This window comes from Palaemon carinicauda, chromosome 36 (assembly GCF_036898095.1).
Source record: "Palaemon carinicauda isolate YSFRI2023 chromosome 36, ASM3689809v2, whole genome shotgun sequence".
Classification (NCBI taxonomy): Eukaryota; Metazoa; Arthropoda; class Malacostraca; order Decapoda; family Palaemonidae; genus Palaemon; species Palaemon carinicauda.
Genome location: NC_090760.1, coordinates 12,923,754 through 12,948,143, shown reverse-complemented (window position 1 = coordinate 12,948,143; position 24,390 = coordinate 12,923,754). Strand labels below are relative to the sequence as shown.

Genomic DNA, 24,390 nt, shown 5'->3' with positions numbered 1-24,390 from the left:
TTTACCACCTCTTGGAGAGCACCCTTCTGCAGCATGGTCTGGACTTCGTCCCTGAAGGCCAGCTCCTTTGCGGATCCCTTCGCATAGAAGCCTAGATGCACAGAATCCCGAGTCAGAGGAGGAAGAGATTGAATGAACGGGACGCGATACCCTAGGCGATCACATTGACCGTTCAGGGATCTGCCACCACAACCAGCGGTACTGTAGGCATCCTCCTACAGGTGGTGGGTGATGATGAATGCCATTCCTACTGGGAGGGACCACCTCGGCTACCTCCCCTCTTTCCCTTGAAGGACCCTTTCTGTCCTTTGGACTAAAAGGGCCACTCAGACACGTTGGAAGGTCCCGAGGAACTGGAAGTTCACTGGCGAGTAAAGGAAGGTGCTTGCTGAGGCCGGGAAGACTGAGAAGGTCTACCATAGAAATGCGATGTCATGGCCCTATGGAGGAGAGAATCGTTGGACAATTTCCACCATCGCTCAGCAGCCCCCTCTATCTCTTCCAGAACGAAGACGGAAGAACCCTCGAGGGTGGAATTCCTCAACCGAGAGACCCCCACTTTCGGCACCTGCTTGTGGAACCGATCTATGACTGTATCCCTTCTCAAGGATAGAGTTCGCCCACAGGTTGACGTGGTGCGACAGAAACACGATAGTCCGGGTACCTGACAACAGGAAGGAATGCGTCTTCCTGGCCGACTCCTTCGAAAGATGGGAGCGAACCATGAGGACCAAGGATCCCAACCATAGATCCAGCCACGAAGCAGCCTGCATGTCGTACTTCGCCCCTCTCTCTATGTTTAGGAGCTCAACTGCCAATAGTGAGGCCTTCAGAGAGGAGAGGGTTCGAGTGAGAACGCCCTTCGTTAGGGACTACTACTGATGGCTCGAGGGTCATGATGGAATATGGTTCCCCTTTGATCTCTTGTACCACAAAAGGAAGTGGAAGGGACCGAGAGGAGGAACCTGCCCTCAAGGAACTAGAAGTTCCAGCTATCTGAGTGATAGCTTTCTTTTTGGCACCTGCCAGACCTTTGGACCAGGGCAAAGCCGCACTGGACCTGGAAAGCTTCTGGGTCTCGAATATCTCGTCAAGAACCATGTCCTTTCCTTCCTGGATTGTGGAACCAGGAATGGACAGCCTGTTGATGCCCCTCATACAGGCAAGGACTTACCGAAAGGTATGTTCCGACTCACGTCTCTCTTGTTTGGACTGGCCGCCTTTGGAAGATTCTCATCCTCTGAATCTAAGGGATCTTCCACCTCCAGAGCCTGGGGTAGGTCAGGGTCGTCAACTGAAACAGTTGATGGGCCCACCACTGGGGAACGCCTCTGTGCCTCACCCTCTCAAGCTTCAAGTGCTGTGGCGTTCTTATGTTTCGTCTTCATGTCCTTCGGTTCCCTATGCACAGTACGTTCCTCTGCTGTCTTAGGAAGGGGAACTTGCGAGGTCTTCGAGGACCTAGACAAAGCCTTGGCCGCAGGAGCTGGAGGAGGTGCAGAAACTGGACACTGGTCCAGAGGCACTACCTCAATGTCTTGAGGGTTGAAGGGATGGATCGCGATCTCCCAGGGCGACCCTAAGTCCCTAATCGTCCTAGGATGAATGATGTCAGCGTGAGTTGGAGTTACGCCTCTCATCCGTCTCTTCTGCTTCTTGGTTATGGCTTCCTTTGCTTTCATTTTCGTGTAAGGTAAGTTGGCCTTATAAGAATCAGAGGGGGCATGGCCTTCAGCACGCGATTTGGGTGGAGGTGATCTGCGCGATTTGTCTGCCGTCGACCTTCTTCTAGGGTCTTCACTCCCAACTGACGAGCTCGACGAGGGGTCCAGAAGGATTCTAGGGGTTGCCCTGAATGTAGCAGTTGGGGGGTTGTGGCGGCGGAGGAGCCACCTTCAGAGCCTTCAGGATGATGGACATGAAAGTCGATGCCCATGGAGGAAGGTCTGAACCCCCAGTTACACCCTGGAGGTCCCTAGAAGTGTCCTTTGGGTGTAACACCAGAAGGATTGCCAGTCGACAGAGAGAACCTCTGTGGCAAAGGAAAACGTTCCTTCAGACGTCGAGGAAGGTCCGGGCTAATAGGTACATTTGCAAACCTGTTAGGAGGCTCTTTGAAGTCTTCCGCCCGAGGTGGAAGACGCAGTAGGGAGAGATGAAGGTGTTAGATCCGCACTTGCTCGCGATTCTGGCACACCTACTTGCAAAATTCGCCGATTTGCTTGTTAAATCGCGAGATTCACATGCAAAATCTCAAACTTCACGTGTCAACGGACGCGATACGCAAACAGAAGTGTTCGCAACAGGAGGACTAGGAGCCACAGAGGAAGAGGAAGGTCTAATGCCGTCCTGCTGCCCTAGAGGAGCACTTATGTCCGACGAAGTCAGCAGAGGAGGCCTTTTGAGTAGGGACTACTATAAACTGAGAATGCGTCACAGCGGGACGCTTTTCCAGAGTGCCTGTCTGGGGAGTGATCGTTCTCATCATTAGGTTCAGTCTGAAGGTGTTTTGAAGGTGTGGTTTAGGGGCTGATGGACTGCGTGTACGCCTACCTCTACTTCTAGACAAGGAACGTCTACACCTTGATCGCAAACGCGGGGTTTGTGATCGCAATGTTTGTGAACGGGAGCGTTTAGCTCTCGTTCGAGAACGTCGTGAATTCCGGGTGTGTCCATCTCGTGAACAAGAACGTCATACTCTTGAATGATACCCTCGCGAGCGCGAATTCCGCCCACGTGAACATGAGCGAAATTCCTTAGGACAACCACACCTACAACAGATCTGAAAGGGAGAAAGGCTAGCCAGCGGCTGGAAAAGTTGCTCCTCTTGGGGAAGCAAACCCCCCCCCCCACCCCCATACTCTGGGGTTGCCAAGGAGTTAATCAATCTGCGCTCCTACTAAAACGTCGGTCGTGAGAGCGTGCACAAGCAGGAGCTTTTGAGAGATTTGGGGCTGCGAGAAGAAAAACGCGCAACGCTCGACCGAAGGAGAATAATTGCGCTTAGTCGTCGTCTTCCTACGCCACCCAAATTTCTCGCACTGGGTTGCTTGGGATCCTGCGCGAATCGATGCCCTTGGCACATAGGACACAGAGAGTGCGGTCGCAAAAGAAGATGCGTACACCTGCAAAGAGAAAGCAAAAATTAAAAAGTCCAATGATAGTCAGGAGGAGAGCGGACGTCCGATCTCTACTGACCCAAAATAAAAAGTAACACCTCACTGCGGTGAGTACTGTATGTATAGAGGGGGCTGGGTACCCCCAAGCCCATCCCCGCAGGGTTGCCACCTTGCAATTAAAGTTTAATGGCTACCCCCAGCTGCCGCTGAAGGAATATCCATATAAATAATGGAAGGTTTGTTAGTATGGGAATAATTGAACTTGCTATTGAACTTGCTATGAGCTTTGGAGAACTTGGGGAAAGTCCTTATAGCTGTTGTATTTTATGAGGCATGAAAGAATGATGAAGACTCTTCCTCCCTACTTATAAGTCTAGCTATTCTTCCATTTCAAAGAGTTGAGAAGTTGATACAAGAAATTTGAAGCTAATTATATGGTTGCTAGATTTATAAAAAATACAATTTCCTTTCAAAATATATTATAAAATGTTCTCACAAATTTCATATATTTATACTATATATCATTTCTAATATATATACATTTTACAGCAAGCTACACATTTGCCGAATGCATGTTTGGTCGTGAAGCAATAGAGCATCAGTATGAAAAGATGACTGGATTTGTTGAAGAAATTGGACCACAGTATGAACCTCTTACTTATTATGCTCCTAACTATCTGCACTATACACCAGGTAATAATGTTGCAGATCCTAAACCACCAAAAAGTAAAACGAAAAGTGGTAGATGACTTTTTGTACCGGTAATTTTGCTTGCTCAGTCATATCAACTACATTCTGGACAAATCATGCAGTGTTTGATGTGGAATGTGATGCCTTTGAAACATTTTTATATTTCAGCTATAAATACATTATCATCTCAACTCATCATCATCTTCCTTATAAAATAATAAATATATTTAAATGTATTTTACTGACTTTAAAATGTGTACTGTATAACCTTTTTTCAATATAAAATCATCAATATCAGTATTTTACTCATATTCACACAGCTGCTACATAAATGGAAAGAATACTACCTGAGTAGTACACTAAAGTATTTACATATTAAAGCAATTTTTTTTTACTGTATTTTACACAATTTTCTCTTGAGAGTATGTAAATGCATGAGGTCTGCTACTCAAATACTTGAATATATAAATAAATTCATACTGTTGGTGTGTTACATATTTTGCTGAAAATTTTCAATTCAACACAGAAATGCTCATTCTTTTCATTTAAATGTTTTAGCCAACTGTAAAGCTGTCCCTGAATACACAAAATTATAAAAGCAAAGTCACCTAATTACTCATGACACAGCATGGCAACATAAAGTCTGGAGCAAAAACACTTTACAAATAAACTTTTTCAATTATATTCACGTTTTTCCTGTCCTAGTTTTAATGTTATATTCCTGTTTTTCTGTTAAAGCTATAAAAATATAATAAAAGCAAATAAAATCATAATACCTGTATATTACAAAGGAAGACAATTGAAAATATATGAAAGTTTTTAAAATTTTGTAACAAATAGGTTTGCTTCTAGATTGCTTTACATTATGTATGAAAGTTTTTAAAATTTTGTAACAAATAGGTTTGCTTCTAGATTTCTTTACATTATGTAAAGAAAAGACTCTTGCGTTGGCAGCACATAGGTACAAATAGGTGAATGTAGCATTTGAACACAGCAACCTATAAGGTTAACAAAATTTGAAATAACATAAAGGTACATGCAAGTGGAATCTAAATACAAAGGGTTTTCAATCAAGTCAAGGTAAAAGCTAATAGGCCAGATGAAGTCTCGATTATATGGATACAAAACATTTGGAAATGAGCAGAGTAACATAAGACTGCTCTATGATCAAAGAAATTTAGTCAGAAATAAATATTTTAGGTTTACCTTTAATACAAAAACCAGAAGGAACTGCTCTTACAAATGCATATTGATGTTATCTTTCACCGAAAGTACTGAAATGTCATGATTTAATGTTAAAAACTAGATTTTAAGAATAAAATACTCTATGCCTGTATTAGATTAGAGTTCAAGCAGTACTCTGTTGAAAATTTTAAACCTCATTTTCCTGACCTACCTCTATGGTATACATGGAGAGTCTAAGATGCTGACATTCTTAGATACATTCCACTAAAGCAATTTATTTTTTTCCATGTAATATAAAAATTGACCCAAAGTTTCCATACAGAGTACTCCTTTATATGAATATAAAAGAATTAATAAGCAGGTGCTAAAAGAACAGTTGACATGTGGAAGAACTCTCACTCTTATCAGATAAAAGCTTCCTCAATTTTCAAATGGCTACAGTTAAATATTGATCAATATAGGATGGCTATACGGAATTGAAAACATAACATCAATGAGTGAATTTGTACCTCAAGGCAATACGTCTTTAAATGTAAACTTTTTAAACAAAGCCTCTGACCTTGAATAGATTTACATGTTACTACATATGATTCATAATTTATTAAAAATGAAAATTACAATCATTTATAGCTAGGTACCTCTACATTTAATCCATGCCCTCCTAAATCGTGACATTCCTTTTGTTTTCCATTCTCCCGATACATCTATGCTGATAACTGAACAAAATCTAGAGTTACATATTTGTTTCATTCTTAATGGAACATTCATTTACAGAAAAATAGTTGAGTAATATTTCATAAAAAATTCAATCACTACTAAAACATATGTATTAATTTATATACTATAAATAACATTCTTAGAATGAGTTCTAGCTATACCAGAAACTATAATGTGACTACACTGGACCATTTAAAATGAATTCAATATGGTGTACTTATTTTAGGAATCCTTTATAACTTGAAACTTCATGGAAAAATATTATAAATAAGTCGTCTCTGAAACAAAATTCCTCATAACATAAGTACTATTCACGATCAATTAACAAAAACTATTGTTGACATCATTATTAACCTTTGTGTTAAAACTATTATTGACATCATTATTAACCTTTAATGTTATTTTCTTATACAGCAGTTAGGGTACTTTTGTTTGAAACTAAATGCAATAGGACTTGAATTTATGCAAGTGTTATCCTTTATGAAGAATTAATGATTCAATTTCTAAAATGAATAATCCAAGAACTTTCCTTTCTATTTTACCACCTAAAAAATAACATATATCTGAAAGATGTACTAAAGCAATATTCAATACATCTAAAAAATAACTAATGGCACTGATTTTAAAACAGGATAATTTTCTATTTGTACTGTATTTAGATGTGAAAAAGCAACATCTCCAAATCCTGCAATATATTTCATCTAATTACATTAATGCATAACAATACAGTAATAATGTAAAGAACTATCCCGCAATCATCTGAAATTTGGAATTATTATTATCTCAAGACTGTACAGATCATAAAATCTAGAACAATAGAGATAGTTATTTTAAAACAACGTAAAAACTTGTATGTTGAATCATTTTTTTTCTGTCAAATCAATGGCCTGTACTTGAAAGAATAATTGAACAAGTTCACATCCATAATTAGACAAAAATCATAGCAATGATAAAGGCTAAATAAGAGAATATAACTAGTCATCATGTAACTCTTTAAATCTAAATAGCAAAATGGAACTTGTTCATTCTATTACTATTTAATCTAAATTGTTAACAACATGATAATTTTTATATAAATATATTCAATATATTTACCCTAGTATTGTAAATCTGAAAATAAAAAAGGTACTTAAATATTAAAAAGATATATGTATATTACAAAGAATGATACACTATGGATACAAATTATGTATCGTGACAGACTGATGAAGAACTACAGTAATCTTCTGTACTGCATAAACTACAAGGTTCAAATGAATCATTGCTGGTTACATTCATTTTGTTGTCCGCCACTTGGAACCTGCACAACAGGAGCATTCATTTTTCTCAAGACCTTTGTCTTCTGTGGGGGCTTCACCTCTCTCTCATTCTTCAGCTGAGCTTCTTGAACCTAAAAATTATACCCACATTTAATGTTAATACAAGAAAAATATTTCTTCTCAAGACAACACACGGTGAAGGTCTTGCTCTCCACAAATAAACAATATTTGAAAGAGGAGGAATTTCTTGAGAAATGTAAACCGAAAGAAAATTTCCACAGAAATGAAAAGCATCGTCTTCAGCACAGCTAATTCCAAACCTCTTGGAGTACCTCATACAGAATTAAGATCATTTAGGAATAAGATGCCGCACACCATTTCTGGTAGTATCTATTACTTCTTAGATGATGATGGTACAAAACAAAATATCAAAGCATAAGATTCAGTAACCAAAGATTACATTTGGAAGAGTATAGTTCTCTTGCTTGAGGGTACACTCGGGCATGTGTCCTATCTCATTTCTCTTCCTCTTGGTTTTTAGAAGTTTCAATAATCTATATATGAAAGATTTAATTTAATGTTGTTACTGTTCTTAAAATTTTTTATTTTGATAGTTGTAATAGTTTCCTTTCCTCACTGGGCTATTTTTCCCTGTTGGAGCCATTAGGTTTATAGCATTTTGCTTTTCCAACTAGGATTAAAGCTTAGCATATAATAATTATAATAATAACAACACCAACAACAACAATAATAATAATAATAACAACAACAACAACAGTACCGTACAAACTTTATCTATTTTGTGGTTTAATTTATCCAGTATCATCTTCATCAGGTGCCTCATAATCATCTACATGAGCAATTATACATCAACTTTCTTCTTTATGGGGCTAGAAGTGAAATGAGTTCTCTAAACTTTCCTTTAAATTGAACTTCTTCCTGGCCTACATACTATCAGGTTTTGGTCTTTGCCTGTTTCCTTTGCCCTTAATTCGTGGTTCTTCCTACAAAGTGCTTTTATACCAATCGTTTTTCATCTCTTCTCTCACATATTCAAACCTTCTCAATCTTAGAGATCTCAATCAAATTAATGACCTGTGGATATCACATCGCTGCCACTTCATCTTTCATGATACAATATTCCCGCTGTACTTGAACCCTGAATCTTAATGTTCCATACTCTGACATTTCTTCTCCACTTTCTGTGTCTTTGCCTACTTAAGATGTAAAGAAGTACTGTAAACCATCATACCTTGGCTTTATTCATTAATGAACATTTTTAATTTTCCAGCAATTTTGCTCAATTTCACATATGCTGCAGCTACTCTCTTTTTTACTGCCTTGTCATCTTGTGCTTCAGTCCATAGTGTCCCTATAGTATCAGTAATTCTATTTTTGTAAGTCCTTCCCATTTGTAATAATATGGTTTTCCACTGCCCTCTCTTCCCAACTTCTCCTTATAATACATGCATGTCACTGAAAATTTACTCAATAAATACTTAGCAATCTTGAGCATTTTGTTACACCATATGTCACATTCAAAGCTTGGTACTGAGTTCACCCATACATTTCCATAATGATCACATGGACACTTTATCTCTACTTATTCTCTTTGGAAGCAAATTACTAGAATAAACCTATTACCTTTAGCGCAAAACTCTAAATATAAAAAAATCATGACTTACCTCTCCGTCACCTTCTTGAACTTCTACCGTTTCAGTCATACGAACAGATTTCTTGACTTTCTTTTTCTTATCATAACTACACATAATGGGTGGATTCTCCTGATCTCCATTCACTGCTGCTGGATTATTTGTATCTTCTTTGTTTACAACATCTGCAAAATCATGTGATAGCAAATCATCAAGAACAAACACCTACAAGGATCAAAAGTAAAAAAAAAAATTTATCTGTTATTTCTATACTCACCTGCTGTTCATAATGCCTCACTCTCAAAGCTCAGTTTATCGAGGTTTGTCCCTAATACTAAAAAAAAAATCTGATATATTTCCTTCTAATACTCTCAGGTCTCTAGTACATACATACATATACCAAGGCACTTCCCCATATTTTGGGGGGTAGCCGACATCAACAAATGAAACAAAACAAAAGGGGGACCTCTACTCTCTACGTTCCTCCCAGCCTGACAAGGGACTCAACCGAGTTCAGCTGGTACTGCTAGGGTGCCACAGCCCACCCTACCCCGTTATCCACCACAGATGAAGCTTCATGTAAAAAAAATTGGTTTGTTTTAATATGTTTTCTGGTTCATTATTCCACAAAGTTTATAATTTAGTTATTAAGAAATGTTTTATTGTAGTTACATAACCATTAATGGGAATTTAATGTAAAGTCGTGGGAAATTGATTGCTGATTTAGCAGCATTATCTGCTTTTTCATTACCAACAATTCCAATATGGAAAGGAATCCAATACATAGCTATTTCAAAATTTAACCCCTGAAAATTGAATTTCTTCAACTTTCTCTATGCAATACCAGTACCCTTTGAGGTCTTCTATGGCACTTCTCAAATAAGAATGAATGACAAATCCAAGATTCATTTTATCTTCAATAATTTTCACAATGTTAATTACTTGAATAACTGACAGTTGAGATGTAAATACTGATACTTCAGTAGGTAATTGGAACAGACTTGTTTTGTCAGAAGAAACTGCTGAATAACCAAGCATCCATTGAAGATTTAGAGCCAAAGTATATACAGTATAGCATAAATATAGAATAGAAATATCCTTTTCCCTGAATATATTCCAAGGCATATTTATTGTGACATGGAATATAAGTGTAAATTTTTGATAGATACAAAATGTGTTAGTATATAATTGTATTTCTGTGATTTCTAGTAACCTATTTGTTCTAATTGGGAATGGAGGTTCATGATTGTTTATAAATACACCACTTTGGTTAAAAAGCTATGTTGCTGGAGTTTAGGTGGATAGGATCTTCAAGGCACTTTGCAGTGTTACCAAACCTTGATGTATGGACAATGGTGGCTCCCCCACTTTCACATAGAACAAAGTCTCAGGCTACGAGTGTGTATTGGATCTAAAGACTTCAAAATAGCTTCAGATCCTGATCCACAATGGCTACCATAATCTACCCTGGATAACTAAGGATTCAAAGATCATCAATAAAGTTGACCTTGACCCCATTCCATTACAGTATCAAATTAAGAGCATTATTACATTTAGATTTTCATCAAAATGTGTGTTTTCCAATTGAGGTAGTTATCAAATATTAGTCAAAAAAATTTTCCCTTATATTGGAATTGGATTTGAGTATCGCTTAATTTCAGATTTATGTAAAATACTCAAGTTTATTTTGCAGAAACCCTAAACCTAACAGACGCACTACACACTTGTATTTTCCGACGTTATAAAGAATTCTCTGCAAATGATAGATTATTTTAATAGTTTTATATTGCAAAGTCATCCATATCAAGGGTACTTTGTACTACTTGTGGCATTTGAGGAACAGTCTCATTAATTCCCAAGTGAATAAAGAAACATAATTTTCCTTAAGAGGAACAGTGAGGCCTTTGCACTCCTCATAAGTTATCTAAATCACAATAATGGTGTCAAAAATTCAAAATCACAATACTGGTGTCAAAAGACAAAAAGAGAACAGGGATCATGATCACCCAGAAACACTTCCCCAGAATAATTTAATTAGTAACTACTAACACAGCCAGAAGAAATCTCTAAAAGCACTAAAAATCCCAATGGCAGAAAAGTCTTGAGAACTGTAATGAAGGCAGCACAGAAGGTGAAGACAAAGGCCAAGCCATTGTTATTAAGATTAGCTGCTAAATTATCTCTTCCTTACTAAAGGCTAGTCTATTGGAAGAAAGGAAACAGGAATCTTTTTTTTTTAATTTTAGGGGCAAACATCGATATAACTGAGCTTTGACAGAGTAACAATGTAAACATCAAGAGAGGCTCATAGAAACAATAAAATCTAGTGTATTAATTGGTTTATCTAGAAAAGTACAATTAGTTTCTTTTAGTTTTATATAGCAATTTGAGGCCCTTTGCATCAATAGGCAAAGGAGATGATGATGAGTTTTCTATAAATACTGACCTCAACATTACAATCAGCCTTATTTTACACAAATTCTTATCAAGGTTATTTTTTCATTGTTGGCAATGACAAATACTAATAAAAATAAAATTGCTTGAAAAATTACTGAAAAATGTAATAAGGGCGAGAATACCTTATATAAATTTACTAAGTGAAATCAGATAAATTTGTTCCTCTTTACTTCAACACATTGCAAAGACATCCTGGACTCATATACAGTTATACATACATACATACATATACCAAGGCACTTCCCCCAATTTTGGGGGGTAGCCGACATCAACAAATGAAACAAAAAAAAAAAAGGGGACCTCTACTCTCTACGTTCCTCCCAGCCTATATACAGTTACTGTATACCTTTCAGATATTTTGAAAAACTTTCATATGTGAAAAAAAAAAACTTACTTTTAGCAGGACAGGATTCTTCCTTTATCAGTACATTATCCTCAGGTAAAGGGCTGATCATGTTTTGTCTCTCCATGAATGGAATTCTTGAATCCATCTCACTTCCATTTTCTTCTTTTCTAATATCTTTTTTTACGCTTTCAAATCCTGGGATCTTCTCAGTAACCTGCTTAACACTCTTCGAAGTATTGGCTGTGAAAGTGATGAAAAAAATTTATCAATTAGCAGATGAGAAATAATTTCAAAATAAATTATAAAATTAAGTTTTTATTTTTCCGAGGTATACAAACCTGAGTCTTTTAAAATAGGGAACATGTCTTCAGAGGAACTAGATCGGTTGTGGAATTAGTTAATAGAGTAGTTAACAACTTGTGGTGAGCGCGGCGCAAGGAGCCCCGGGCCACCCCACCTGTCGGAAGCGCTTTATCTGTACTTTTAACTTTCGCCTTAGGACTGAGAGGGAGGGTTGAGGTGGGAACTTTAACTTCAAAGGATTCCGCTAAAAAAATTTTATTAATAAAAATTCTTATTTCTATACTCGCCTGATATTCACATTACTTCAGAAGCCTGCTTTAATCAACCTTTACCTGTAGAATTTCAAAATTTTCCCATTTTTTCTCCCTTCAATAAACATATGCCCTTAGTAAAGGAATGGAAATTCTGGAGGTAACTGGTAACTGATGCGACAGATTTGTTTTCTCTTCAGTTTCTCAGTCATGCTCCTCAAGCATCCTTCCCAGGTATGTGCACATGGGCAGGGGTATCTGCTGTACTCAGTGAGATAGCCTTTAAGGTATACGTCTGCCACTGCACAGAAGGTCACAACCTACACTCAGCACACAAGGATGACTGAACAATCATGCCCTTTACAGCAGGTTTTGCCAAATTCCGACTGGAATGGGGGACCCCTTTCCGTGGCAAATACAAATTTCTTGTTTCATATTCATAATCACAGACAACAGCCAGCATTCACTTCCTGTTAAAAAGCAAATGTGTAAAGCTCCAAACAGGTGAGGGGGGATTGTCATGGGTAGATGCAATAATATTGAAAGAAAATATTAAAAGACATATGCTTTTATTCTCAAATTGTGAGCGAGACTAAATTCGACTGGTGTTTAGTCAATGATGTCCTCACCTTTGAGGAGTCAGTATCTTTTAGAAACCAAGCCCCGAGGAAATTCTTGTTTATGGAAAGTGTCCTCACTGGTCAACATGTGGCCATGCTTTTGTTACGGCATAACATGAAGTCCTGATTGCACCAGAAATTTGTTCTAAAAGCTTCGACAGTATGACCAAAGTGGGTGTTTTTGAGGAAACCAATCAGGATACAGAATACCAAAAATTCTCTTATATGGAAATGATGACGGACCATCGAAATAAGCTCCGCCATACATGGGTATATAAACTTTAAGAAGATATTGTCCAAAGGAGATAGGACGAGAGAGGAACCAAGTCCTGATAAGATAAGGACATGAAAAGATGACCAGAAGTCAGACAGAGCCAGTTTCCAACATTACCTTCAGATGACAAACGCCAATCTCTAAAATCTTGTTATGGTTGAGAAGCAATGAATTGAAGATGTCAGCCTTTCCTGCTTGTGACAAATAGCAGCCAACACTGCATGTGTCTTGGTCTTCCTTTTATACTATCACCGTATTCTTGGAGATGACTTCTGATGTCCCTTCTGTAACATCTTTGAATCCAAAGTTATCGTGCCAATTCTAACTGAGTTACAGCTACCCTTCTGAGAAGCTCTCAGGCTTAAAGCCTATCATCTCAGCAACGGCAGAAAATTACCGAAAAGGATTGTTCTATTTTCTTGACTGTTCTCCCTGATCTATTGATATTTTGGATTGATTTGATTTATCAGTTAATCGAAGAAGCAACATTGATTTTCTTTGTAAATTTTGTGAATAAACATTTTGTGTTTTTTGTTCGAGGTTTTAACATTCATTTCCCATATTTCAATTATCGTTGTCGGAACACTTTAGTATAGAGATTAAAAGAAACTGTAACGATTGTTAAGATTGTAATAGGGGGCTCTCCTTACCTGCAGTCATAATCTGTTGTAAACTACGTCGTTAACAAATTGAGTGCCCGATCCAACACCGTTGAAGACATGTTCTCTATTTTAAAGGGCAATAGGTTTGTATAAGCGTAGGAACAAACAAATCATATACTATACTGTACTTGAAGTAACCTACCAAGCTTGAATGTACTTTATACTGTAAAAGATTATAATTTACAAATTGTTAAGACTAATGCGCATACAGTGAAAAGTATAAATTACCTTAAATCTATCCAAGATAATATAGAGGAAAAAAAACACCACAATTCATTGCTGTGGATTACAGGTAAAAAAAGTAATTGCATAACATACAAAGAAAATTTATCCAAGTATTAACTGTGGATAATTTAGACAAAGCAGAAAAATTCAGCCTGCACATTAGTTTATCCTCAATTTTAAATTAATGCTAGATAATATTGCAAAACAAATTTTAAAGAAGGTTGTATCATGAACTTACAAACACTCTCGCCTTTTTTGGCAGCTAATTCATCAAATTTAACTTGTAACGTAATCAACTTTGAATTGGTAGCATCTCTCACTGCTTCTGACTGACGAAGCTTTCGCTGCAACTGAAGGATACGATCACTCAAAGCCACCTTATTAAACTGAGCACCTCTGAGAGCTTCCTCAAGCTCCTCCACTTTCTTCCTGTAGAATAAGAAACATGACAACAAAATTTAAACTTTGAAGAGTTGTTTAATAAGGTATACTAATTAATTATCCTATTAAGAGCCCGATTTACTTACTACACATAAGGTAGTAACCCAACATAATCCTGTTCCCCAAACTTGAGCTGTACCACAACCTACATATACAGTACAACCATTCCATAAATTCTAATTGCAAATTACTTTGTACTTACATTCATAATTTTCCTGCTTTTTATCCAAAAGCTTGTTGGATGTGATAAGAAAAAACTTCAAGATGGATAATTGAAAAATGTTGCCTTCTTTATTCCATCTCATTTTCTCCTTTGCTACTCATCATAAATCTCAAATAAATCAATAATTTGTTACCAACATAAATTACAAAACATTTGTATCCAATATAAATGCCTAAAATGTTTAACCCTTTAACCCCCAAAGGACGTACTGGTACATTTCACAAAAGCCATCCCTTTACCCCCATGGACGTACCGGTACGTCCTTGTAAAAAAATGCTATACAAATTTTTTTTTTCATATTTTTGATAATTTTTTGAGAAAATTCAGGCATTTTCCAAGAGAATGAGACCAACCTGACCTCTCTATGACAAAAATTAAGCCTGTTAGAGCAATTTAAAAAAAGTATACTGCAAAATATGATGGGATAAGAATAACCCCTTGGGGGTTAAGGGTTGGAAATTTCCAAATAGCCCGGGGGTAAAAGGGTTAAGAAGAATAAAATACAAGAGAGACCTGAGGACTGTAATAAGGAAAGAACAATTGTAGTTACCTTAACAACATCAGATAGTTAGGAAAGGCATTGAGAGGGCAGTAAGACGGAATAGCATCAGATTAGGAAGTGGGAAGATTCCAAGAATGGAAAACTAGTAGTAAATAAAATAAATTGACAATCACAAAGCTGGGCAATTACTTGAAATGTATCAAAACCATGTGATTACTTACTAAGAAAATGGAGAAAATCTTAAACAATTGAGACTACAAAATACTCAACCCTATGGCCAGTGCATTAGGAATAAAGTTGCTAAGAAACATGGTGCCCAGAAAATGGAATATAAGCTGGGATGAAAATGGTTATTTGTGAAATGAGCAATCTTGTAGCAGAACAGAGACAAGCAGAAAACCCTAAAAACTTATTAGAATGAGGCATAGACAAAGACCCGAATCAAATAGGACTTCAAAGATAAAAGAGAGCAGAAACAACATTCCCATCTCACTATACACTGGAAAACTAAGTAAAAATAATAATAATGATGATATCATAAATATGGATCCAACATATTTACCTATTTACTTTCTGATTTTTAATGTTTTGTACATCTATCAACTTAATTATCATTTAAACTATTATTAGTGTCGACATGGTTGGTAAATTTAAAATTGCAGTATTCTTTTTGTAGGTTTTACTTTGAATAGCATTTTGAACATGTGACCAGGAAGAATTGGAAAGAGGTTAACCATGCTTAAACAATTATTTGATGGAAGGAGAACTGAGGAGGACTGTAGCAAAAACAGAAATATTAACTCTCGAAGGAATCAACAGCACCAACAAATGTTATGATATGGGATACTGTAATAAAGGAACAGACTCATTCAAATATCTAGGACGTGTGTTCACAGAAAAGGAGATAAAAACAAGGAAAAAATAAGTAAAAGAATAAAGAAATACAATAAATGCACAGGAGCTCTCTATCCAATAATGAAAGATACAGATGAACCTGCTGACAAGAGACAAAAGTAGGGTCCCAAGTCTCAGGGATGAAAACCCCTAGAACAATATTGCATAAAACAATGGATAGAATATCATTATTATTATTATTCGCTAAGCTACAACCCTAGTTGGAAAAGCAAGAAGCTATAAGCCCAGGGGCCCCAACAAGGAAAATAGCCCAGTGAGGAAAGGAAACAAGGAAAAATAAAATATTAAGAACAGTAACATAAAAATATTTCCTATATAAACTATAAAAACTTAATAAAACAAGAGAAAGAGAAATTAGATAGAATAGTGTGCCCAAGTGTAACCTCAAGCAAGAGAACTCTAACCAAAGACAGTGGAAGACCACGGTACCTAGGCTATGACACTATCCAAGACTAGAGAACAATGGTTTGATTTTGGGGCGTCCTCCTAGAAGAGCTGCTTACCATAGCTAGAGTCTCTTCTACCTTTACCAAGGGGAAAGTAGCCACTGAACAATTGAAGTGCAGTAATAAACCCCTTGGGTGAAGAAGAATTGAGGGTAGTGTTGTCAGGTATATGAGGACAGAGGCAAATCTGTAAAGAATAGGCCATACTATTCGGTGTACAGTATGTATACGCAAAGGGAAAGGACCGTAATCAGAGAGAAGGATCCAATGTAGTACTGTCTGGCCAGCCAAAGGACCCCATAACTCTCTAGCGGTAGTATCTCAACGGGCGGCTGGTGCCCTGGACAACCTACTACCTACTAAAAAATTAAGATATCAGAAGAGCAGTTGGAGTAGCCCCTATGATGAGCAAGATTGAGAAGGGACAGCTGAGATGGCTAGGTCATGTGATGCAAATGGATGCAAACAGAATAGCAAAGAAAAGATGAAACTGGACACCTGATAGAAGGAGATCGAGAGACAGACCACATAAACGCTGGAAGGATGGAATTAAAGAGATATTAACAAAACACAATATGGCTACAATTGAACAGCTAAGAAAAGAAGGAATATTCAAGGATAGAAGTGAGTGGAGATGACGACTGACCCCACAGACAGAATGAAAAGCCTACCTGGGAGTGGAAGTAAGAGGTAAGTTTCTATTTTATTTTCCAAGACTCTCTTGACTCTTGACAGACTGATTATTTCTGCTAGTACAGTACATCTTTTGATAAATCCCCTTCCTGGTTTTGATAAGTCTATCTTTATTTACTGCCACTTCAGTGCACATGCAGAGGGCATGCCTGGGTACAGGGTCTCATATATACACTAAAAACTGGAAATCCTCCTCACTTAATTAGGAAGAGGTTTTTAAAAATCCCCATGAAATAAAAAGTCCGGAATGAAGAAAAATCATTAGATGTTAGAAGAACAAAAGGGCAGATGCAAATGGTAGTGATGCTGGCAAAACAAAATGTAACCTATTGTTAGGTAACAAAAATAATTGGAGTGAGACAGAAATACACATTCTAATCTAGAGGATGGACAAGGATGAGACAATAAAATAGGTACACTACAAAAGATGAAAAGGTGGAGATTAAAGAAATTATTGGAAACATGAAAATAAAAAGATTCTTAATATACATAAACTGCATACAGTGACCAGGAGAAATAAATAGTATGAGAGAGTTGTCAAAACAATGCGCCTCTCCTAGCCACTATCTCAATATTGTACTCTCTATATGAACATCTTTGTATGATGATGTACAGTACATTTGTACAAAGTTTGACTGAAATCATTTTAATTATAACTAAGGATCTGCAATGACAAGGTGAGTATAAGATGCAAAATGACAGACAGAAAAATGGAGTGACTGAAGTACTGTATGTTTGCTTGAAATGCCTTCAACTGAACAGGAATTGCAATGAAAAGGGAATTGTCATACACACCAACAGATAAAGACGCAAACTACCAACTGCCTTGAACTTCTGTACCAAGATTGACTGGAATCTCTTCAATGATATAAGAACTGCAATGGCTATGTAGGTGTGACACCCATACTGATGGACAAACAAACAGGCAAAGGGAGAACACTTAAGGTCAATTGCCGCAACGACTAAGGACCTGTATGGACACACAGAAACTGACTCTTGAATTTGTGGTTATAATGGTCAGATACACCTTTGGAGAAACCAATGTAGAGGCAGCATTGGAATTTTTCTAAAGCAAACATAAAAGGTTAATACAGCAAAGTTTTAAAGATTGAACTCATATACCAGGCAACTAGAAGCAGACTTTATAAAGGGAAAAGAATGAGGGAAGTTGGAAGAATACAAAAAGGGAAGCTGAAAATTAATAGGAAGATAAAGCACATAAAAACAGCCTGTATAAATGTATACAAATAAAAAAAGTAGTTGAATTTAAATTGTCAGAGCAACTAAAATGAAGAAAGACTTCAAGCTCTCGCTGAAGAAAGGCATGCATAAAGGGATATGATGAGGGAGACTCATGGGTAAATGGAAAGGGCAAAGAATATTTAGGAGAAAGATATTAAGAAAAAAAAATTAAGAAAAAAATCTGTTGAAATAATTACTATGAAAATGTAAAAATCTAGGACAAAATAATGGAATGACGGAGACAATGCTGAACAATTTCACAGAATGAGATTAATATAAACTGGAGGATGTAGATAAGGCCAAATGGAGAATTAGACCTCTGAAGTGGAAGTGGTAGCTCAGGAAATGAAGAAAAGCGGATGTGCTAAACGAGTAACAGAGGATGCGATAAAAACACTTTCAAAAGTCATACACAAGTATACTATACAAAATAAAAGTAAAGAGAAAGACTGTTGCATTCATTTTTCACTAATTACCTCTGCCAACAAAGTTGAGAGGATGTTATGTTTTTGCCTGTTTGTCTGTGAACAACTTCCTGACTACAATTTTACTCATAAATGAGAGTAGTGAAACTTTCAGGGATTAATTGTTATGATGAGATGTGGAAGTGATTCAATCATGTTATTTTCATTAGTAAAATAAATTTTTGAATATACTTACCCGATAATCATGTAGCTGTCAACTCCGTTGCCCGACAGAATTCTACGGAAGGGATACGCCAGCGATCACTATACTAGAAGGGGGTGTACTCACCAGCGCCACCTGTGGCCAGGTACTGCAGTACTTCTTGTTGACACCACCTCAATTTTTCCTCGGTCCACTGGTTCTCTATGGGGAGGAAGGGTGGGTCAATTAAATCATGATTATCGGGTAAGTATATTCAAAAATTTATTTTACTAATGAAAATAACATTTTTCAATATTAAACTTACCCGATAATCATGTAGCTGATTCACACCCAGGGAGGTGGGTGAAAACCAGTGTACATGACTATAAGATAGCTAAGTATCCCGTATTTCATATTATCAGTTATTCAAAATAACAATGAAATTATAAGTACCTGGTAAGGAAGTCGACTTGAACCATTACTCTGCCTTTAATAAGTTCGTCTTCCTTACTGAGCGCAGCGTTCCTCTTAGGAGGCTGAACAACCCAAAGGTGCTGAAGTATACAGGGCTGCAACCCATACTAAAGGACCTCTACACAACCTTTAACCCAGGCGCTTCTCAAGAACGAATTGACCACCCGCCAAATCAAAAAGGATGCGGAAGGCTTCTTAGCCTACCGTAACAACCAAAAAACAACAATAAAAGCATTCAAGAGAAAGGTTAAAAAAGGTTATGGGATTAAGGGAATGTAGTGGCTGAGCCCTCACCTACTACTGCACTCGCTGCTACGAATGGTCCCAGGGTGTAGCAGTTCTCGTAAAGAGACTGGACATCTTTAAGATAAAATGATGCAAACACTGACTTGCTCCTCCAATAAGTTGCATCCATAATGCTCTGCAGAGAACGGTTCTGTTTAAAGGCCATCGAAGTGGCTACAGCTCTCACTTCGTGGGTCCTTACCTTCAGCAAAGCAAGGTCTTCATCCTTCATGTGAGAATGGGCTTCTCTAATCAGAAGCCTTATATAATACGAAACTGCGTTTTTGGACATAGGCATCGAAGGTTTCTTGATTGCACACCATAAGGCTTCTGACTGTCCTCGTATAGGTTTTGACCTATTAAGATAGTATTTCAGAGCTCTGACAGGGCAAAGAACTCTTTCTAGCTCGTTACCCACCATGTTGGAAAGGCTAGGAATTTCAAACGATCTAGGCCAAGGACGTGAAGGAAGTTCATTCTTAGCTAAAAATCCGAGCTGTAAAGAACATGTTGCTGATTCGGATGTGAACCCAATGTTCTTGCTGAAGGCGTGAACCTCACTAACTCTTTTAGCTGTTGCAAGGCAGACGAGGAAAAGAGTTTTGAGCGTAAGGTCTTTGAAGGAAGCTGACTGGAGAGGTTCGAACCTAGGAGACATAAGGAACCTTAAGACTACGTCTAGATTCCAGCCTGGAGTGGATAGACGACGTTCTTTAGAAGTCTCGAAAGATTTAAGGATGTCTTGAAGGTCCTTGTTGGATGAAAGGTCCAAACCTCTGTGGCGGAGAACTGAAGCCAACATACTTCTGTACCCTTTAATCGTCGGAGCCGAAAGGGATCTCACATTCCTAAGATGTAATAGGAAGTCAGCTACCTGGGTTACAGAGGTATTGGTAGAGGAAACTGCATTGGCTCTGCACCAGCTTCGGAAGACTTCCCACTTGGATTGGTAGACTCTACGAGTGGATACCCTCCTTGCTCTGGCAATCGCTCTGGCTGCCTCCTTCGAAAAGCCTCTAGCTCTAGCGAATCTTTCGACAGTCTGAAGGCAGTCAGACGAAGAGCGTGGAGGTTTGGGTGTACCTTGTTTACGTGAGGTTGATGTAGAAGGTCCACTCTTAGAGGGAGAGTCCTGGGAACGTCGACCAGCCATTGTAGTACCTCTGTGAACCATTCTCTTGCAGGCCAAAGGGGAGCAACCAGCGTCAGCCGTGTCCCTTCGTGCGAGACGAACTTCTGAATGACTCTGTTGATGATCTTGAACGGCGGGAATGCATATAGGTCGAGATGGGACCAATTCAGCAGAAAAGCATCCACGTGAACTGCTGCTGGGTCTGGAACTGGGGAACAGTACAAAGGAAGCCTCTTGGTCATGGAGGTGGCGAACAGATCTATCGTAGGCTGACCCCACAAGGTCCAAAGTCTGTTGCACACGCTCTTGTGAAGGGTCCATTCCGTGGGGATGACTTGATCTTTTCTGCTGAGGCGATCTGCTGAGACGTTCATGTTGCCCTGAATGAACCTCGTTACCAGAGTGAGGTTTAGACTTCTTGACCAAATGAGGAGGTCCCTTGCTATCTCGTACAGCTTCCTCGAATGGGTCCCCCCCTGCTTGGAGATGTAAGCCAAGGCTGTGGTGTTGTCGGAGTTCACCTCCACCACCTTGCCTAACAGGAGGGACTTGAAGTTCATTAGGGCCAGATGAACTGCCAGCAGCTCCTTGCAGTTGATGTGGAGCGTTTCCTGTTCCTTGTTCCATGTTCCCGAGCATTCCTGTCCGTTCAAGGTCGCGCCCCAGCCCGAGTCTGATGCGTCCGAGAAGAGATGAAGATTGGGGGTCTGAATCGCTAACGATAGACCCTCCTTGAGAAGGATGTTGGTTTTCCACCACAAGAGAGTAGTCTTCATCTCTTTGGTGACCGGAATAGAGACTGCTTCGAGCGTCAATTCCTTGTCCCAATGAGCTGCTAGATGGAATTGGAGAGGGCGGAGGTGGAGTCTCCCTAACTCGACGAACAGGGCTAACGATGACAGAGTCCCTGTTAGACTCATCCACTGTCTCACCGAGCAACTGTTCCTCTTCAGCATGCTCAGGATGCATTCTAGGGCTTGGCTTATCCTTGGGGCCGATGGAAAAGCCCGAAAAGCCTGACTCCGAATCTCCATTCCCAGGTAAACGATGGATTGGGAGGGAATGAGTAGGGACTTTTCTAAGTTGACCAATAGACCCAGTTCTTTGATCAAGTCTAAAGTCCAGTTGAGACTCTCCAGACAGCGACGACTTGTGGGGGCTCTTAACAGCCAGTCGTCTAAATAAAGGGAGGCTCTGATGTTCGAAGAGTGGAGGAATTTTGCAATATTCCTCATCAGATGCGTAAACACCATAGGAGCTGTGCTTAGGCCAAAACACAGGGCTTGGAATTGGTACACAACCTTTCCAAAAACGAATCTCAGGAAAGGTTGGGAGTCTGGATGAATAGGAACGTGAAAGTAAGCGTCTTTCAGATCCAACGAGACCATCCAGTCCTCCTGCCTGACCGCTGCTAGGACCGACTTCGTCGTCTCCATAGTGACATAAGCATTGAGCGCGCTGACGTCCAGCACCGGTCTCCAACCTCCTGTCTTCTTGGCCACCAGAAAGAGACGGTTGTAGAAGCCCGGGGATTGATGGTCCCGGACTATCACCACTGCCTTCTTCTGTAACAGGAGCGACACCTCCTGGTGCAACGCTAGCCTCTTGTCCTTTTCCTTGTAGTTGGGAGAGAGGTTGATGGGAGAAGTGGTCAGAGGGGGATTGCGGCAGAATGGTATCCTGTAACCCTCCCTTAGCCACTTGACAGACTGGGCGTCTGCACCTCTTCTTTCCCAAGCTTGCCAGAAGGTCTTGAGTCTGGCTCCTACTGCTGTCTGGAGAGGAGGAGAGCCAGTGTTTGCCTTTTGAAGTCTTGGGACCTTTCCTAGACCTGCTCCTGGAAGAGTCTGGACGGGTACTTCCTCGGCTGGGGGCTCTGCCACGAAAGGGCGGAATAAATCTCGTAGCAGGAGTATCGGCTACTGGGGTGCGGTAAGTTTTGGGAACTGAAGGAGCAACCTTAGCCTTACGAGCTGAAGAGGCCACAAGGTCATGAGTGTCCTTCTGAATAAGGGCCGCAGACAATTCCTTGATAAGCTCCTCAGAAAACAGGAACTTAGAAAGCGGAGCAAAAAGTAGCTGAGACTTTTGACAAGAGGTGATGCCAGTAGAAAGAAAAGTGCAAAGTTGTTCCCTTTTCTTAAGTACTCCTGAAACAAACATTGATGCAAGTTCGCCGGACCCATCCCGAATTGCCTTATCCATACAGGACATTATAAGCATGGCTGAGTCCTTGTCCGCAGGGGCAGTCTTCTTGCTCAAGGCCCCCAGGCACCAGTCGAGAAAATTAAAAATCTCAAAGGCATGAAAAATACCCTTTAAGAAGTGGTCTAAGTCGGAAAAGGTCCAGCAGACCTTAGAGCGCCTCATAGCTGATCTACGTGGGGAGTCGACCAAACTTGAGAAGTCAGCCTGGGCAGAGGCAGGGACTCCCAAGCCTGGTTCCTCTCCTGTGGCATACCATACGCCCGCCTTAGATGTCAGCTTAGTAGGAGGGAACATAAAAGAAGTCTTCCCTAGTTGCTGTTTGGACTGCAACCAATCCCCTAATATTCTTAAAGCTCTCTTAGAGGATCTAGCAAAGACGAGCTTAGTATAGGCCGACTTAACAGGTTGCATGCCTAGTGAAAACTCAGATGGAGGAGAGCGAGGGGTAGCAGAAACAAAATGATCCGGGTAAACCTCTCTGAAAAGAGCCAGGACCTTGCGAAAGTCAATGGAGGGAGGAGAAGACTTGGGTTCCTCCACGTCCGAAGAGGGATCATCTAGGTGCGCAGCTTCCTCCTCAGAAACCTCATCACCAGAGTGTTGCGAAGCGAGAGGTAAAGTTACAGCGGTGTGCTGAACAGCAGAATCTTGACAAGCGGGTGCATAAACACTTGCGGTTTCATCCTCAAGTCTCTGTTGAAGAGGATGAGGGCTGGTAACGACAAAGTCAAGAGGTTGGGATGAAGGAGGTTCTGCGGCGGTTTGAGGAGCAAGTGTGGAGAGAGGCGACTGTATTAAAACCTGAGGTTCAGGCTGCAAAGACTGGTCAAGTAGAGTAGAGGAAGGTAGGTGCATGCGTTGAGGTGGCTGACTCCTAGCATGAGTTTCCTGTCTCAAGAGTTGCGCTTGCTTCAAGGGTTGAGGTGGATGCGCAGTAGCAGGTTCCTGTCTCACGAGTTGAGGTTCTTGAGGTGTGAGCTGCGAGAGTTGAGGTAGTAGCTGCGCAGAACGCAGTTCCTGTCTCACGAGTTGAGGTTCCTGAGGTGCTAGCCTCAAGAGTTGAGGCTCTCGCCTTGAGGAATGTTGAGGTAGCAGCTGCGAGAGCTGAGGTGGCTGACTCAAGGATGGTAGAGGTTGTCGTACCTCAAGAGGTTGTTGCCTCGAAGATGGTCTAACCGCAAGAAAATCTTGCCTCAAAGCAAAAGACTCCTGTTCCCATTGCTGAGGTTGCCTTAAGGAAGGTGGAGGTTGCTGCACAATGCTGGTAACTGGCAACTCCGAACGCGGTAAGGTAGCCTGAGGAACCTCAACTTCGTACGCCTGGCAGACTGGACTGCGGTGAGGCGGAGCGCTCGCAGGAGGAGGTGTAACCTTCTCAGCCTGAAACTCACGCATTAAGACCGCAAGCTGCGACTGCATGGACTGCAGCAAAGTCATCTTGGGATCAACAGACGCTAAGGTCT

The 24,390-nt window shown here is 39.7% G+C and overlaps 1 protein-coding gene across 3 annotated transcripts in view; it reads right to left on the bottom strand.

The window, feature by feature from the left end:
* Positions 1-24,390, bottom strand: part of LOC137628752 (protein Spindly-like) — a 178,705-nt gene that overhangs the window by 56,081 nt on the left and 98,234 nt on the right. The window contains exons 9-13 of one of the 3 annotated variants that reach the window (XR_011041389.1): positions 13,999-14,189; positions 11,474-11,665; positions 8,656-8,807; positions 6,102-7,101; positions 3,710-6,065 (exon numbers count right to left, since the gene is read on the bottom strand). The exons of 1 other annotated variant lie outside the window; for it this stretch is intronic. Coding sequence is in view for 1 of the 2 variants with exons in the window: in XM_068359935.1 (XP_068216036.1) it covers positions 6,970-7,101; positions 8,656-8,807; positions 11,474-11,665; positions 13,999-14,189 (667 nt within the window). In the remaining variant the exon portion in view is untranslated. Of the gene's footprint in view, positions 1-3,709; positions 7,102-8,655; positions 8,808-11,473; positions 11,666-13,998; positions 14,190-24,390 lie in introns of those variants that run through there. One more of the 3 variants, XM_068359935.1, reaches the window with a different exon arrangement.